This window comes from Ursus americanus, chromosome 3 (genome assembly GCF_024610735.1).
Source record: "Ursus americanus isolate L20-20 chromosome 3, mUrsAme1.1.p, whole genome shotgun sequence".
In the NCBI taxonomy this organism is placed as follows: Eukaryota; Metazoa; Chordata; class Mammalia; order Carnivora; family Ursidae; genus Ursus; species Ursus americanus.
The window spans coordinates 17,174,222-17,193,706 of record NC_142129.1 but is presented as its reverse complement, the minus strand read 5'-3'; the positions used below and the strand labels follow the sequence as shown (position 1 = coordinate 17,193,706).

Below are 19,485 nucleotides of genomic sequence, written 5' to 3'. Positions count from 1 at the left end.
CTGTGGAAAACCACAGCTTCTGTGAGAGTGTTAATATAAAGTTACATGGCTTTTTAAAATCTGTCTTTTTATTTCACATTAGACTTTGAAAACATTTATTATTTTGCCTAAATCTTGCAACAAAAAAATTTTTTTAAGTATACTAATTCTAGTAACTTTCCATAGTAGCTAAAAGGTAATGGACAATTTTTACATTTAAAACTCCATTAAAAAATCTGTACAAAAACATCATTCAATCCATCTTGCTTCCAAAGAAAATTAACCTCAGAACATCTGACTTCAAATTCAAAGTTCTATTTTTCTAGTTTTGTAAAAATAAATAAAAGTTCATTTAAGAGCTTTCAATGCCTGAGAAAAAAACGCAGTATTTATAATATATGCACACACACACGCACAGAGTCCACTATTTCCTTTAGAATAATTATCCACACACCTGTTCAAAATATATCCTTATAAAAATGAGTATTCGGAATGAAAACAAGCACTTTTAGGACTAACTGCAGAAAACCTCCAAGCCTTATTTTAAAAAATAAGTCTTAATATTTTGAGTCAAACTCTAGGAGCCAAAGTAGGTGCTGAATTCATCTTTCATTTTAAGCAAAACCAGCAAATAATAACTGGCTTTGGTGGTACTGTGTAATAATTTGATTGTTTCCTCTTGGATAACAAATTACAAAAGAAATAATGAGCAATGTTCTCTATCAAAGGTAAAGAAGTCTTATAATGATTTTAAGAAATGACTTTTTTACATGACTAACTCAAAGTGGCCTGACATCTTTTTTTTTTTTTTTTTTTGATCTCCTTGTCTTTTGTATTACACCTTAGACACCAGTTAAAAGCACTGAAGAACACAGAACACCCCTAATGTACTGGGTGACAAGAGTTAAATCCCAAGACATATTATAGCTCTCCCTCACCCTGATTCAGGCCCCTTTCTGCCAGTTTGCTAATGCCAACATGAAGGTGAACTGGTTCACCTGGTTTCTGTCTCTGTTAACACTTTATTTCTTCTTCAGATTTTGGATGCTCTTCTTTTCCTGCCATTTAGACTCCAAATCTTGCCAGTGACTTTCAGCCCAAGCTGATACTCCTTAATCTGATCTTGATTTCATGTTCTGGATAGAGAATAACCACAAGCTCTTTCTATATAAACTCCTACCACCGCATGCACAGCTCTAGATCTTTTCTAAGACTTTCTAGCTTTAGAGAGCTTTTTCATTCACTACCCATTTATCTGGTCATTTATTCAACAAATACTGATAAGCTCCCACTAAGAGCTGGACATTATTCTACACGGTAGAAATGTACAGAAGTGAACAAAAAGACACAAGTTCATCGGGTCAACTAAAAGCTGTAATTCGCATAGCACGAGCTGGACTATGGTCACCGTGGTTCTAAAAGTTTCTCTTTTGACCACAAGTTTGTGCTAAGTCATAAAAAAAAAACTGAAACTCCATTTCTGTACCCCCTCAGTCTTCCAAAAAAAATACTCCCGTTCATGTAATGGAATGAGAGTGGTTTATGGAATCAAACAGATCCACAGACAAATCTTGGCTCTGCCATTTACTAGCCTGGTTAACCTGGGCACATTACTTACATTTCTTCAATTGTCATTTACCTTACCTGTAAAAACAATTTTTCATGGTGTCTTCTTTAAAACAAATGTTTATGAGAATTAAATGAGAAAATCTAGACAAAGCACTCAGCAAATAACCTAATATTACATGGTGGCTATTAGAATATCATTATGTTTATTTGTAACAGGACAAAGTATTAGGTCTTTGGTTTGCTTTACCTATATTCTAGGGATACTGTCATTTTAATCACTTACATGGTCCAGAGAGTAATTTCTCTTCTGGCGGGCTGCTAGGACTACTTCACTCTAAGTATAGCTTCTGGAAGTTTAAGGCAAACAAGGGACAAAAGGTTAGGTACGATGGTGAATAAAAAAAATCATTTCAAGGGGCTTTGTGATATGAAGTGTTCTCTTTCTACATCCCCAGTCTAAACAGGGAGTAGGTCACTTTACCCAGTCTATTTATTTTGTATTTCTATTTTTCTACATCTTCCTTTCACAAGATTTCCCCAGCTTATTTCAATATATGCCTTATCTACTCTCCTAAATGGTTTTAATATGGAGTAAAAACATATTTACAAATACATATATACTTCCAATAGTTTCAGATTTCCTGTCCTTAATGGCAAAATCTTTAAAAAGAAGATTTCATTTATTTGAGAGAGCAAGTGAGCAAGCACAAGTTGGGGAGGGGGGGGCAGAGGAAGAGGGAGAGGCAGACTTCCCGCTGAACAGGGAGCCCAATGTGGGGGCTCGATCCCAGGACCCCGGGATCATGTCCTGAGCTAAAGGCAGATGCTTAACTGACTGGGCCACCCAGGTGCCCCAATGGCAAAACCTTTTATATGCATCTCAAAAGTGTGGTCTGGGAGGGAGGTTTACTAGATCCAGTACTTCCTACAAGCCTCTACTACACAGTAGGTTCATTTGAATAATAAACATTCAGACTGGGATAGCATTCTTTATATTTCCAAACGAAATGGCCATTTGACTCTTGCAGAGAACTCTTTTTTAGGACTTTTTTTCAGGTGAAAATACACAAGTAATTTGCTTCCTTTGATCTCTAAGACACCTACATGTTGCTGCAACTGAGTTCTAAGTACATACTGTACTGTCACAAGAAACCAGTGTCCTCAAAAGCTATTTAACAAAGAGTAGACTAAATTAGCATACGTGTGACCATTTTGTAGCACAGCGTGTAAGTTAATACTGGACACCTGACTGACAGCAGAATGCAGTAAAACTATTACATTTAACAAATTCCATATAGTTGAGTCAATGTACCCAGTAATTCAGTTACAGCTAAGTATTACCTTTCCCCACTAAGAGTTCAGAATTTCCTTAAGATTGTGGTATTTAGTATTTTGATAGTGACAGAGCCTTTTGAGAACTGGATGAATGCTATGGCCTCTCCTTTCCTACAACTGTCCCTCTGTCCTCTCTCCCCTGCCCCTTGAGGTTACAAATCCTTGCCTTAGGATACAACTTTGCCAAAAAATTACATAATACTGCACTAGTGATATTACTGGATAAAAAGTACCAGAGTTATAAACTACATAGCAGTGGATTCAAATGTATAATTTACCACTGAGGAGCAAAGCAAACAAAAAAGGAGATAATATAGGTAGACAGCACGAGAGAAAGGTAGAAGGTCTGAGAAATACTTAATCAAATGGCTCTTAATTCTACATATTTTCTACAAAGTTATCAGGAAAGGTCTGCCACACCAAATGCATCAAACTTTCCATATTATAAATATGAACTCAAAGTAATGAACAGTAATAATACCCATAATAAGCAATTCATTTAATGAGCACCTACTTAATAAATAAATAATAATGCGTCCATGGAAAACATTTTCAATTGTTTTGAAGAATAGTTTATTACTAGTTAAAATCCTTACTAGGCTGATCCTGACCAAAGTAATCACCTTCTAAAATCTACCAGGATCAGTCATATCCCAGACATGTTCCCACCTGTGGGTTATTTTCACTGACAAAATTACTACAAATGGTAGCAATTTTAACATATTTCAGTGGTTGAAGATGCCTGAGAATCTGGCAAAAAAAATTTTTTTGGAAAAAAAAAACTGTTCACAGTAAAAAAACACATACGCCTTGTTTAAAGATGAGAACTATAAAATAAAATAAAAATTTCTGTGTTTTTAACATAGTTATGCAAATAACTATGTTTTTCTGTCTCCAGGATTCTTAGGACTACTCAAAGTTCCGGAAGTATATATTCAAATTATAGTTCATTTCTATTAATTTACTTACCAATAAATATCACACAGAACTAATGAAAATCAAAACATGAACGAGAAAAAATTTTAAGTGCAAACATAATGCATAACTTTATAAGTATTTTTAACTAACAAAAGTGTTAAGCATCTACCTTTTTTACTAACAAAAAAGTTTTTAAATGAAAGCCCATGAGAGTTAAGAGCTCAAATCTTATGGTATATTCCCTTATCTATATCCCACACAGAACTTTTAACGTTAAGTGTTTTTGCCCCCCAAGATGACTACTACTGTCACATGTATTAATTTTATATAGCTGATTTACTTATTAAAAGCTCACTTTATTTTTCTTCTTTGGAAGGTTTTAAAGCAATCAGCCACACTTAGAAATTTTCAGATGGAAAGAGTGAAGTATTTGAATTTTTACTGGTAGTATAAAATCAAAATTTTAACATAACAGAACGCATGCACTTATATGAAGAAAGACTACCAAAATTTTAAAAATCCATTCAAAACATTATGGTAGTGTCTCAATTTGGAAAACTTAATATGAGCAAAAATTAGCTTCATTTTCAAGAAACTAATTCATGGCTCCACAGCTGGAATTTATTCCTAAAACCTTATGCAGCCTGGGAAATATCTTGTGTCTGGATCCAATGGTTTACATTCCTAAAGTTTTTATCTGTAAATAAACCCATGACAGAAGGGACAGGGAAAAGGGAAGGGAAGGAGGGGGCGAGAGAGAAGACAGAAGAGAAAGAGTAATTCAGTTCCTACAATTTTAATTGTGATCTCTGCAGAAATCTATTGCGTGGGAAGGGGGTATATATATTTCCTTAAGATTGTTTTTCTGTCGCCACCACACGAGTGACGACTTGAATATATTATATGTTTAATTCCTGACAGAACTGCTGGTTTCACTGTTTTCCAGTACTATCACAGAAAAATCTAAAGGTAAGATGATTTAACTTCTTAAAATTAATGTTATTTTGCTATAAGCATACAGACAAAAAAAAAAATTTCAGAATCATTTTAGTCAGGATGTATTATGCTCCTCATTTACACTCACTGATTTTGAATAAAATGTGGGGACCCTCTAGTTGCAGTTTTGGGTGTTCTTTTCAGTTGTGAAAACCTGTATTTCTATTTATCATTTTGAACATTTATGTTTTTCCCTATCTTTTGCTGGTTCAATCTCAATGCTTTACATATCATAATAATCTTCAATTTTTTCCATCTATGTATTTCATTTGTAGTTCTGAAAAATTTCAGTGCAAATGATGGAAAAGAATACTCTTTTGGAATAAGTCAAATCAAATCTTGTCCTTCTGCTTACTAGCTGTAGGATTTCAGGCAAGTTACTTAATTTTCATTTCTCTACCTATAAAATGGAGATAAAGCCTACCTGGGTACACACAGAGTAAATTATATGCATATCTACATGCATATTAATTTATTCTGTAGGACCATACCTGACATAGAGTAAGTCCTCAAACAGAAGGCATTCTGTTCCCATTATGATTCTTTCATTTTGAATAGATGTTCTATAGCACTGATTCTCCTCTATAATGTAACCAAATATGACTTTCTCTTGGTCTCATAGCAGTCTATTATTTTTGTATGGTTGTATGATTCCTTAACATATTTGTATGTTTGCTAAGTTTTATTCATGTCATGTTCTAAATAAGAAAATGATTTGTTCAGAACCCATACAACTATCTTATTTATTGTTTGTCCTGTACACCCTTTTAGCTGAACCTACAAAAGAAAATGGATTCTCAGAAATATTCATTATTGTATTCCTATGCTTACTGAATACAGTGGCTGGTATTACAGGCACTCAAATGATATCTGTTGAATGAATTACGAACGAACCAATGAAAACTGTTAATAACTAGCCTTCTCTTTCACTTCCACAGTTTGGAAATCAAGCAAGGTCTTGGGACTGGCAATAGGGCTGGAGAGAGAAGAATTCTGGCAACATTTTTGGTGAAGGATGACCTTTGATCGCCAAAAAGATTTTGTAGAATTCACTTTCAGTTTAATGATCTAAATTAGTTCCTAATTTTCAGAATGCTAGGCCTCTTGCCTAAGGAACAAATTTACTAGAGACTCTGCTTTTCTTTCTTTTTTAAGATTTTATTTATTTACTTGACACACACACACATACACACACAGAGAAAGAGAGCAAGAGAGCGGGAACAGCAGAGGGAGAAGCAGGCCCCTCGTTGAGCAGGGAGCCCAATGTGGTGCTCAATCCCAGGACCCTGGGATCATGACCTGAGCGGAAGGCAGACGCTTAATCAACTGAACCACCCAGGCGCCCCAAGACTCTGCTTTTCTTTTAGAGAATTTCATTCAGCCTCTTTCTTTCTCATCCCCTTATCTACACATAGCTTTACCAGGTCTTGTTCTTCCTTCAATTTATCTTTAAACCAGAAAAATTTCTGAATCATATTTTTCGAAACGTTGAGCCCCAAAATAAGTCTTACATTTGACCATACATGTTTCACTATTTTAGATCTCAAAATCGCAAGGAGAAAGAAATAAAATTCAGTTTATTAGACAAGTCAGTTTTTGTTAACTTCAGCATTATATAGGGATGAGCAAACTCTGACCCCTGGGGCAAATCCGGCTTGCTTTTTTTTTTTTTTTTTTTTGGTAAATAAAGTTTTTGTAAATAAAATTTTATTGGAACACAGACATGCTTATTTGCTTATATATCACCTATGGCTGCTTTTGCATAATTGCAGAGATGAACAGCTATGATAGGGATGGTATGGCTCACAAAGCATAGAAAGCCCTGGCCTCTCTCAGACTACTCTTAGGGAATGGATCTACATAAAAACAAGAACACAAATAGCAAACATTCACTATGCAGTTACAATGTGTTGGGTACTGCTTTGCTGAATTTTATATTCACTCTTTTTAAAATTAGATAAAACATCTGAATTGGTTATTATCACAACCCCTCTTTACAGATGAGAAAGCTGAGGTTGATGAAATTAAATAACTTGGTTAAGATTAATAAGTAGTAGGGTTGGGATCAAACCCAGGTCTGCTGTAATCCAAAGTGAAGTATAATTACTTTTCCAAAGAGGGCTTTAAAACAACAAATAATAAAGGTGTTCTCCAAGGACTTAGTTTGCAGCTAGAGAGCTCTCAATTTTACTGGTTTGATGGTCCCTGTGCTTTTATATTGTTTTACGTGGTATTAAGTATGGATTTTAATATTTGTTCATTAATGCCAATGAAAAAGAAATGATTCATTCTTATTCTTCACAAGAAAACAAGCATAAAAACCACCTTTACTTTTATTGACACTGTATGGTTTTAAAAATTCTCTGTTGAACTTCTAAAGTGATGGCCATGAGAGGTTGCAAGTGAAAGCTGGTATTACATCCATACAACTGTTGTCACTAGTAGTGTATTCCACAACAATTGTTAATACGCTGGACAGAGTGTGAAAACGCTGGACAGAGTTTACTGAGTTTAAAAGACTGAAAACTTAGCTATTTTCAAGAGAGGAAATATGAAGCAACATCATTTATACTAAGAACATCTGTTACAAAGAGGAATATAGTAAAAGAGCTTTGGAAACAACAAAGGAAGGGTCAGTTCCTAGAATACCAATTCAACCCAAACTTAACTAAACAATATAGCAGATAAAAGACAACGTGATAGATGCCAGGAAATACAAAGATAATTTCTATCTTCAAAAAGCTCACAGCACAAGAAGAGAGAATAGGCAAGTGAAAATTAATATGGGGCTCTTAATTACAAGCAGCAGAAACCAATTCATAATGAGGAACAGAAATGGAATGCGTTAAACAGATATTAAAAGTATCTTTCAGAATTACTGGGAAGGTTGAAGAACCAAGCTCAGTAAATGTGCAGGCATGAAGGAGGCTTCAAAACAAGAAATAAAACCAAAATCTGTCACAAGAAGCACCTGGAGGCAGAAGATGCCACAACGGGTAAACCACTACTTCTCTTTTTGGAATCTGTGTATTTTATTGCTGCTGCTATGTCCTTTACAGCGCCTGCGTCTTTGTATCAGCTCCAGGAAAAAAGCATCCAATTAGGGTTATGAATTTTGGGCCCACTTCCTAAGTGCAGGCAGGAAAAAGCAATTTATTTGTCCTTTTTGGCTTCTGTTGTGGTAGGCCTTGCATTTCACCAAGATTCATAACTATATAAGAGGGAACTCCTCAAACACAGGAAGGGCCTTCAAATTCTGGGAAGCCCCACCCCCAAAAGATAAAAGCCCCGCTACAAACACTGTATCTTAAATCAAGATCTGAACTATTGCGGGGAGGTAATCTCTTGAGTTCTCAAGTTTGAGAGGTACTTTTCAAATACCTAAATGGTAACAACAGGCACTTTTGTTGTTTTTTTTTAACCAGTTATTAAGACAAAACTCTTCTGGACATTCAAAACTTAAAGACAAGAGCAAGACTTCCACAGAAAAACATTCGAGTTTCTTAAACCACTGTTTTTCTAATTCAAGCCCAGGGATTTGTGAATCAAATTGGGAGCCCATAGCTCTCCAGTTAAAGAAACTGCACTACAGCATAAACACAGTAAACAAGCTCTGTGTTAGATACCATGTTGGCATAAATGAGGAGATTACCGCACAAACAGGGAATGCTATGCAGAACTTTAAAAATAGGCAGAAATTTACTACGCAGATAGGGCGGGGCAAAAAAGAATATTCTAACAGAGGTAATAACTAGTATAAAGTACAAAGTACTTTATTATAAAATACCATAGTTTGGTGGGGGGGAAAAACCCCACCTATTCTGGTTCCAGAAAACTGCATTAAAGTCCTAATCCTAATAGCAGTATGATCTGGGTCAAGCCCTTTAACAACTAATTTTTCCTCATCTACAAACTAAGGGAGGTGGACTAGGTGATACTTAAGTAGTTATGCTTCTAAACAAATTTATGATTATTTTTATGAGTAAAAGTGGCTAACATTTCTTAGTGAACTGCATGCCAGGAAAAATGGTACACAGTTGACATATATCAAGTAGGTATTATTAATAGCTTCATTTTCCCCCAATTGAGCAAAACCAGGTTCTGAGCGGGGAACTAACTCACTCAACGCGATCCGGTTAGTTAAGAGAGCCAGAGCTTAGTTAAGAGAGCCAGAGTGAGAGGGTTTAATTCCAAAGCCATTAACACTATGGCTAACCCAACAATGAAATTCCAAATTCCAAATTCCAAGGAGACTGTTATGGCTTCTATTATACTATGGGTAAAATGTTTATTATCTACAACCCCCTTTCTTTGATAACTAAATTTTTCAGAAGGTCAAGAATTTAGACCTGAGTATCAAAATGTTCATTATTTTATAGTCAATTAGAAATCTTTCCAAAATACATCCTACACGTCTCTTTTTGAATAAGAGAAAGGCAGACTAAATTCAAACTTTCTTGAAGCTCAAGGTTACATTCATGCATATTAATTATTGTATGGGCCTCTAGAACTTTAAGGTTACATGACTCTTTGCCCTTTCATTTTCTAGGGTCAGTTTATGTTTGTTTCTTCTTTCACTGCTTTCAAAGATCACAGCTCCTCTCTCTCTACCCTTAGTAGTGTTCTGTGGAAAAAAAAAAACAAAAAAAACCCAAACAACAAAAAAACAAGCTTCCAAGCTATCAGAACTATTAATATAGTAAAGATACAGCTGCAAAAAAAATTAATTTGTCTTACTTCTCATTACACGGTGGCCTTTGTTATAGTACCTAAACTAACTCTTAAAATTATCAATTCAGCTGGGATTTGATTACCTAAACACAACTTCACTGTTTCAAAAAATTTGATATAGAATATTCCCACACTGCATTATATCCTCTGATCCTAAGATACTTCATAAAGAATTAAAAGCTAAAGCATTATGTTCTTCAGATTACATGATGCCAACATGCTAGAAAAAATGTATAATGCTTTACTATGGAGACATAGTGTTAAATGTGAGGTGGTTCAAAAAAATGCTCATATCTTCCCTGGGACAACAGAAAAAAAAAAAAAAGACAAAATCTTAAAGGAACTCTCCTGCAAAACTTCTAAAGAGCATGTAAGAGAAAAATGGCTCTATTCCATGCCAAAATATATTATGAAGCTACGGTAATTAAAAGAATTTAGTATGGATGGAAACAGAGCAAGAAGTCCAAACACATAATAGAATCCTGATTATGACGAAGATAATAGTTCAGATTAGTAAGGAAAGAGGAACTACACAATAAATGGTATGGAAACAAACTTAAAAAAACAAACACTTCAAAGTAAATAACAGAAGGACTAAATGCCTAAAATATCAAAGAAAAAAAAGGAAAAAAGTTTAGAAGACCAAATTTATCTATAATCTTACAGAGAAGAAAGAGGTCTCTGTAAACAGGCGACGATATCCAAGTCACAAGAGGGGGGAAAAGTGATATATTTACCACATAAAATGTAAAGACTATTACAGAACAACAAAAAAATAGATGAAGTCAAGAGACAAAATGGAAAAAAATCTACAAAAAATATGACAAAAAACAAACTTCCTTAATTTATAAAGGGCTCATGCAAATCAATGAAAACCAGACCAACTACCTACTAGAAATATGAACAAAAGATATGAACAAGAAATTTGGGGAAAAAACACGAATGTTAATAAAGTTCTGATGTTTGATTTTCTCATTAAAAAATGCAATTTGAAGCAACGTATCATTTTTCACCTATTCAAATGGCAAAAACTAAAGAGTGTGATGATCCCCAGTGCTGCTGATATTGTGAGGGAGTAATCAGTCTAATGTGCTTACTGATGTGTGCCTAAGTTCATAAAACTTTATCAGGAGGGTAATACAGATAAAACCTCAAAAGCTGTCAAGGTATATATACAAAGGTAATCATGATAGCACTGTTTATTTTTTTTTAAGATTTTATTTATTTGACAGAGAGAGAGACAGCCAGCGAGAGAGGGAACACAAGCAGGGGGATGGGAGAGGAAGAAGCAGGTTCCCGGCAGAGGAGCCTGATGTGGGGCTCGATCCCAGGACTCTGGGATCACGCCCTGAGCCGAAGGCAGACGCTTAACGACTGAGCCACCCAGGCACCCCAGCACTGTTTAAATACAAAAATAAGCTGGAAAAAAATATTTATCATAGAACACTAGTTAAATGAATTATGGTATAGCCGTAAAAGAGAATACTATGCCCCACAGAAAAAGGGGGGGAAATGAATAAATTTCACTGTGGAACCCAAGATAAATTATTAAGGAATTTAAAAAGGCAAAGTGTAGAATTATGTACAGAATTGCTTTTAAGTGGGGAAATAGATGAGTAAGTGAATTTCCAGTGTTTCTCTGAAATTACGTGAAACTGTTAAGAATAGTTCACTTTGTTCACAGAGACCAGGGAAGGGAGCCATAGCCGCTGCGTTTTTTTAATCTGTTCCTGAATTAATTTCACTTTTTAAAGCTAACAGGAATTATCTAGATAGAATTATGGGGCAATTTTTGTCTTTTTTATGCCTTTCTGTCTTAAAAATACCTAACAACCTATATTTTAAAGAAACCACCTGGGCAGGGGGAATGGGCAATGGGACACTTAGTTTCAATTTATTTTATTCAATGCAGTGTTATCTTTTAAATAGTAAAAGCTTATGTTATTTTTATAATCAAATCAGCTTTAATATATTACACTTTTAACTGTCTGCACCAGTGTAAGGATAATGTTTACAATTTCAAACCAAATACTATATATAGCCTATAGACATCAGAGTGAACACTAGCCTTCCAATATAAAAAAGATCTTTTACATTCAAAAAAAGACTAACAGACTAACATACAGAAAAGTGTATCTATACCAAACTTTCTATATCTTCTGAGGGCGCCTATATTTATTTATACAAGCTGAGATATCTGCTTTCTGACTGGGTCACCAGCCCTGATGCAGAAAGGGCAGAATACAGTGACAAATCTTTATAAGAAAGAAACTGGTAATTTAAAAACGGAATGGAAAAAAGGGAAACTGCCTAAAATGAATAAATGCAAGACAGATTAAATTAGGACTGCTTTTAAATTGCCTATTTTATTAGGAAAGTGAAAAGTGATCCCACTAAGTCTTGCAATTGCTGAAGATTAGAGTTGATACTTTTCTCAGGTTCAAGAGATCTATCCTTTCAAAAGGTGCACAATTGTGGCTTTTCAAACCTATCAGAGTGTCAAAGGCAGATGTAATTAGAATGGGGGCTGGAGAGGGAAAGGAAACCACAGAGAAAGGGAAGTTAGAGACCTGATGTATAGTATTTCACAGCAAGTGAAACAGAGCACATGTAAAGAAGAGAGTACATACATCAGACCTGCTGGAGATTATAAGGGACTATTTATCAGTACAACTCACAAATGTTCACCAGAGAAGTGGATCCTCAAAATCTACCACAAAGTTCACCTCTAAGTAGTCTCAATGGATAATTACCATCCTGCTGTGATTACTTTTAAGACTTGCATACTCAATAAAACAGTACTGCCTGAATTACATAGCATTCTTGAGAAATGAAGGTCCATGGTATGTTGAAGTATAGAGAAAGGAGGTGTGAAGTCAGACATTTCAAATCTCAGCTTCACTGCTCAAGAGCTTCATGGCCGTAGGCAAGCTATTTAATCTTTGCTTTAGTCTCTTAACCTCTAAAATGGGAGTTTAACAACGTTAACTATGCTCATAGGTTGATATAAGTAAATGAAATTATATTTACACATGGCATCACAGTGCTCAAATAAAATTTTAAGAACATACTTTTTGGGGAAAAAAAAGTGCTATTTAATTGAAACCACTCTGAATAGAAATCTCAACACTTCAGTTTACTTTTGTTTCTTAAGGCAAACAGACACAATTTAACTTTTTCTGCACTGCATAGGGTCAACATTAGGAATATCAGTTATCAGGGGCACCTGGCTGGCTCGGTCGGTAGAGCATGCAACTCTGAATCAGGGTTGTGGGTTCGAGCCCTATGCTGGGTGTAGAGATTACTTAAAAAAAAAAAAGAAAAGAAAAAAGACTGTGTGACTATAAATACAAAAGTTTCCACAAGCAATTAATTAATCAGTCTCTTTATAGAATACCTTGAGCAAAGAGAGCCTCTCTGAGGAGATTTAAAGTTTATAAGAGATGTTGTCTCTATGCTATTTCCATATTGTTACAGTTAAAAATTTTAAAAATTATAGCCATTTTTCTATGGCTTTATTCATAATCAGAGATAATCTGTTGTGCCTCCTTCTTGCAAGCCCCTTTCTTTTTCTTAAGGTGCTGATGCTAAGCTACTCTGACCTAAGACACCACATAACCATTTCAAGGCAGACTGATAACAGTGACAAAAATATAGGCTGCAGATTCAGACAGCTCTATGCTTAAATCCCAGTTGTGCTACTTACTTGGTGACTTTGTTAAGTTGCTTAACTTCTCTAAGTTTCAATTTCCTCATCCTTAAAATGGGAATACCATTAGCTATATTGAAATGCTAGGGTAAAAAGCAAAGGAAAACTTAGGTAAAGCTCTTACAGAGTGTCTTCTAGTACCTGGCAATATAAATCGCTCTGTCAACGGTAATCATTATTATATAGCTAATAAAGTATATTGAAACTGTAGCTAAGTCAAGAATAAAAGGAATTTCTTGGAACATATGCTTTTAATGTGTGAAATTCCTTGGCACCATACTGGAGATACAAAGATGAAAAAGAAAACAGTATCTAAGCTCCAGAGCCTCAGAGCCTAATTAAAGACAGACATGTAAACAAAGTCACAGCAATTTGATAAGTGAAACTGTAAAAGAAGCAGTGCACCATCTGAAGTCAAATGTTTTTTTCTGGAAGAAGTGGTATTTAAGCTCAGAGGATAAGTAGGAGCTCACCAGGTTGGGGTTCAGGGATTGAGGTGATTCGGTCCAGGAGGATAAAAAGAGCACATGTAAAGATACACAAGAAACAGCCTGGCACAGCCTGGAGCAGAGCATTTGTAGAGAGGAGAATTTAGAAAGGCAGGCATGGGCCAGATCATAACGGCCTAGTCTTCCAAACCAAGGAGTATAGTTGGTCCTTTTTAAAATTAATAATGGGGAAAAAATTAATAATGGGGAATCACAAAATATTTTAAAAGCAGTGAAGGAGGTTGGCTGAAAGAGATAACACGCTCAGAATTCACAACACAGAGAGATCTCCCCGAGTAAGACGTGCAAGCTGACCAGGAAAGAGAGGAATACTACAGTCAAGGAAAATACAGTTCAGGCGTGAAAGACGAAGCAATTAATCGAAAGCAGTGGTGATAAGAACGGAAAGAGAAGGAAGAGGGCAGTCTTGTCAACACTCTGAAAATCCCCAATTTCTCATTTGAGCAAATAGTTGGGTCATGAGGTCATTGGTCAAAATGGAGACAACAAAAATGAAAAGTTGCTGAGAAGACAGTGTGGGCTCAATTGGATTTTAGGTGAACAAAGCTGCCCATTAGGCAGACTGGAACCCAGGTGTAACTCCAACAGAAGAAACGAACATAAAGGTAGAAATGGAAGATGAGGCAAAGGTAAGGTCACCCAGAAGTACACAGACTGAAGATGGGGCTACGAGTATCGACTGCGGCTGCTCATGAAGATCTCACTCTCCGGCTTTCACTTGTTTTCCAATTGGACAAACTGAATTTTATGTGAGATGTTACTTCTAGTTTTCATACTTCTTTAAAAGCATGAACATTTTCCCATACAAGCCTGCTGAATGTAGATGCTTAAGTTTCCTGAACACTGTGTCCAACTTCTTCACTATCGGGCCAGGCCTAGCGGAATGCTTGGGACCTGAAAGGTGCCCAATAAAAATGAATGCACTAACCAAGTGCGGTCTTTAGGTCAGTCAAGAAGCCAAACTGTCTCAGATACTGTTTTAATGTTACAGATGAACATTTAATATGGACTAACTTTAATTTTTCTTTATATGCTGCTTTTTCTACATAGAAACATACACTTTTCAATGATTTGGAGACTCTGAACTTATTTTTCAGAGTTAAGAATGCACCTAAAACCAGTAATTTATGCCTGTCCTTATTTCAGATTTCTGTATAGAAGTCAAAAGCAGGTAGAAAAGTAAGATTTTTTTTTTTTAAGATTTTATTTATTTGACAGAGAGAAAGCACAAGCGGGGGAGTGGGAGAGGGAGAAGCAGGCTCTGGGAGCCTGATGCAGGGCTCAATCTCAGGATCCTGAGATTATGACCTGAGCCAAAGGCAGACACTTAACCAACTGAGCCACCCAGGTGCCCCAGATTATTGATTTTTTAAACTATTAGTTTTAAAAAGGGAAAATACTAAAAACCTTCACCTACAGGTCCATTCTTATATATTAACAATGTGAGAGATCTTCAGAGGAGTACTGAGGAGAACAAAGACTCACTGCTTAGAAGGAAAATTAGATGAGTCCAAATGTTCCTTTATGTACTTTGTTTACATACTTTTACTTAAAGCACATTACATAAACTCAGTATCATAATGAGCGTTCATATATTGGTGGATGAAAAAGATGAGTCAATGAGTAAGCAGGGAAGATGGCTGCTGAGCCCAAGAAACTATGTCAGAAGCACTTGAGAGTGTGAATAGCACTATAAGGGAACTCAGTAAACACTAGAGCGCTGGTTTTTGGTGGTTTGGGGTTTTTTGGGGTATTTCTCACTAACAAAACTAAAGATATTTTAAGAGACTCCGGTTACTCATTAAACTAAGAAAAAAGCTCATTGTTCATAGGATTACATTACAGTCAAACTTTTAGGATAAACCAGTTCTTAATACTTCCTTTTGCTTTTCTTTGAACATCTAGCCTCCCTCTCATGCATATCTCTTTTGATGAGAACAGGCAGTAGGGTAGTAACGGGGAAAGAAAAAATCAAACTTAACATAATGACCTGATTTTAAAACTTTGAAAAAAAAATTGGGGAATGTCCTACTAGAATCTTGATATTATATGCTTTCACAATTACATTTTATATTGGGAGAGACTGCAACGAGCAGTTACAGAGCCTAAGCTTTGGAGTCAGGAGTTCAGTTCTGGCTTATTTGTTACCTCTATAACTTTGTATTTCTGTCTTCAGTACCCTGCATCTCAGTACTCCTATCTGTAAAATGGGCCTAATAAGAGGACTTCACAAGACTCACAAGGACGATATAAAATAATGTACCAGGAAGACACCACATAAATGGTGTTCTTTTTGTAGCTGTAAGCTCCATTAGTACTTCCCAACTGTTCATACTTCAGGTATATCAAATAACCTAGTTTCTGCCATAAAGGAAAAACAAAAGCCCACTCACTTCCAGAGTACTCCAGTGTCCCACCACTGGAAGTGTACCATGGATTGAATTGTTCCAGTTAATTTCTTCCTTTCAATCTTACATCGAAACCTCAGATAAGTCAGGTTTCAGACTGCCACTAACTGAGAAGGCAGCGAATAGTGTCCTACAGATCCATTGCAAATAACAACAAAACACATATTCTGCACGCAGAAAGTCTAAATTGTAATGGTATTAAAGGGTAAAACGTAGCAGTGGCTTGCCTTGCACAATCCTGCAAGTTTTAAGAAACTCCGCTTCTGCTTAGTTGCTTCCTAACACAGATCTCCAAAGCAAAAACAGCATACCAGTGGTCACATCCTTTGAAGAACTAAAATCTAGCTCCAGTTCTCACACTTTTAGAAGGTGAGCAAGATGCCCTCCATGGTTATGTCATAAGGTTATACTTTTGGGAAGATTTCTTTTTCCATTACCATCATATTATAATCACATGTCAGTTCTCTCATAATTACAAAAGGCAGTTTCAGGGTCCATAGGCAGGTCAGCTTGGAATTTTGAGCTTACCATTCCACCACAATGCAGATTCAACTTTGTATTTTGAGTTTAGGTTTGAGATTAGCTTTCTTCATCATGATTTTACCCCTCAGCATACGGTGACTAAACTGCATACTATTTATTACACGTGTGAGTATTTCAGATGGGATTAAGGATAAACACGGAGTAACTAAAGTTAGCATGCTTGTTTGAAAACCACTCTGATATCTTAAACACCGCCAGGTGCTGACCGACAACCTTACCACTTGAAGCAAAGACGTGTTTGTTGTAGTGTGGGAGAGGAAAAAGGCCACACCCAAAGTTAAGACTTCACAGTGAAGTGATACCGAGTTTCAAAATTTCAACCATTGCTATTTTCGGTACTCTTTTTCACGGTCAATGACTACTGTAAATTCTCAACAGGCTCAAAGTTCAAGAAAACGTTCCTCTGGTTCTAATCACTTAGGTTACTTCATTCAGCAACCGGCGGGTCCAAGATGGAGAATTACCCCATTCAAAGAAAGATTTAGGTAACTCCGGCATAGAAGAGGGCCAAACTCAAATGACCAGTGCTCAGAAGTGACTCTGAAAGAGGGTTACCACTCCTCCCCTCCCCCAGGGGGCAGGCAGACAAGAAGAGCCTGACTGTATCACACCAACCAGTTACCTGACACAGAACGCGACCGTGTTATCTGGACCCTTCCTTCAGTTTAGACGCTCCGACTCCCTTCTCTCCTCGGTGCCACCCCCATCCAGGCCGTCTCCACCGCCCCCCCCCCGCCACCCCCGCCAGCCCAGCTCCCATCAGCTTCCTCAGCCTCATCTGCATCCCACCTCCGTGCTCTCGCGCACTCCACTCGTCGCCGCTTACCTTGGCCACATAGTCTTTCACCTCATCCAAGTCTCCGTTTTTCAGGGCCCACATGAACTCCTTGTCGCACATCACTGCAGCGGGGCGGGCCGCTCGGCCGGGCAGAAGACGAGGAGGCGGTGGTAGCAGCAAGCGGATACCGCGGGGCGAGAGGGAGACAGGGCCGCGCGGAGCTGAAGAGGGAAAGAGAAGGCGGGGAAGGCTGCCAGGCGGGCGAGGCAGTTGGCCGCGGTGACCGTTGGGGCGGGAGAAAGAAAGTTCTTTTGCGGCCACCGGGCCCAGCAGAGCAGGTTCCGCCTGGCCGAAGAGAAGCAGGAGCGTTTACACTTCCGGTTCACTCCCAGCTAGGATCCTCCCCCAACTTCCTCTTCCTCTTCCCCTGGGCGGAACGCCCCGCTCGGGACCCCGCCCCGACGGCCAGCGGCGGAGCCCTCCATGTGCGCAGGCGCAGTGGTTAGGCAGGCTGGCGAAAGGGGTCCGGGGGGAGTGGGCGGGAATGAGAGTCCAGTAAAGCGAGTCCGCGGGCGACAAGGGCCAGTTAGGCTATTTCAGATGGAAACAGGATGTTTTTGCACACCACACACGTGGGAAAACGTTTTCTTTAAAACACAGCCTTGGAGGGCATCTTGCCCACCTTCTGAAAGTGTCCAGTAGGAATGTTTGATTTGAATTCCTTCGTTTCTCTTTTCGTTCCCTTCTTTCCTCTTTCTTCTACCTTTTTCCCTCTTTCCCTCCCTCTTCCCTCCCTTTTTTGTTCCTTCCCTTTCTTCTTCCACTATCAAGCATCCCTTGGGCTTCTACTCCATGCTAGACTCTCTTGGACTGAGGATATAGTAAAAAAGATGGAATAAAACAATGCCTGCCGTCAAGGACCTCTTCAATACTTAGGATAACCATGCGAATTCAGTGTAATAACTATGCATAATGTTTTGTTTGGAGGGAAAAACTGAAGTGTGTAGTGGGGGAAAATTTGTACTCATCTCCCGGACTAGCAAATTAGGTCCAGGACTAGGAATTCAGCTTGATGCCATAGGGTAGAGCAAACCCAACTGTCCCGTACAATTTGTGTGTGTGTATGTGTGTGTGTGTATGTGTTCAATTTTCTGTTTGTTCCTTTGTTTTTAATGGGTTGAAGCTTCGCGGCCATTCTCGTGAAGCCGGTTCTACTCTTCCCACAGTTTCGGTGTTAAATACCTTGCGGCACAGCCCCCAGGTGAATTGTGCCCCAACCCTAATGACCCAGACATGCACACATGAACATAGATCCAATAAAAACTTATTGGAACTATTACATATGTATAAAAGTCTATTACTTGTGACCCACTAAATAAATAAGCCAAACTACTAAATACGCTTACCATATAGTATAGAGGTTCAGATCATAGCCTCTGGAAACAGATTGCTTAGTGTTGAATACAGGACCTAACCCTTACTAATTTTGTAAGGCAGAAGTTATTTAACCCTTCTGTGTTCAGTTTGCCACATATGCTAAATGTGAACAGTAGTGTTCAATAAATGTATTTTTTTGCTATGATTTAGAAATAGTAAATGGAGATAGGTTTCAAATAAAAAGAAAAATCAAATATTTAACAGCCACCTTGATTGATGTTCTGTTAATTTGACTTTCTGACAAAAACACAGATCCATCTACCTAATGGTGATACATTTCTGGAAACAAATCTCAAGGAGTAATTTGTAAGGCAAATCCTAGAGTTCCTATGTCTTCTTGATCTTCCACTCCCACCTGTGTGATCTTTGAGTTACATCATGATGACAGCTCTTGTGTTATATTTATATCTCTAGCTCAGACTTCTACTATGATCCATTCTTATATTTAACTTCTTGGCCATTCAAATGTTTCAAACTTAACATTGGCTTTGGTCTCCTCTAAATTCTAAACTTAGTTGTCCCCATAGACTTCTCCTTGTCTATGAATGACATCACCAACCACATGTCACTAGA

At 37.4% G+C, this 19,485-nt stretch overlaps 1 protein-coding gene across 1 annotated transcript in view; it reads right to left on the bottom strand.

Moving 5' to 3' along the window:
- Window positions 1-17,869, bottom strand: part of MTPN (myotrophin) — a 56,934-nt gene extending 39,065 nt beyond the window's left edge. The window contains exon 1 of the mRNA XM_045792577.2: window positions 17,524-17,869. Coding sequence (XP_045648533.1) covers window positions 17,524-17,595 — 72 coding nt within the window. The 5' untranslated portion in view covers window positions 17,596-17,869. The remainder of the gene's footprint in view (window positions 1-17,523) is intronic.
- Window positions 17,870-19,485: the final 1,616 nt, after the last annotated feature.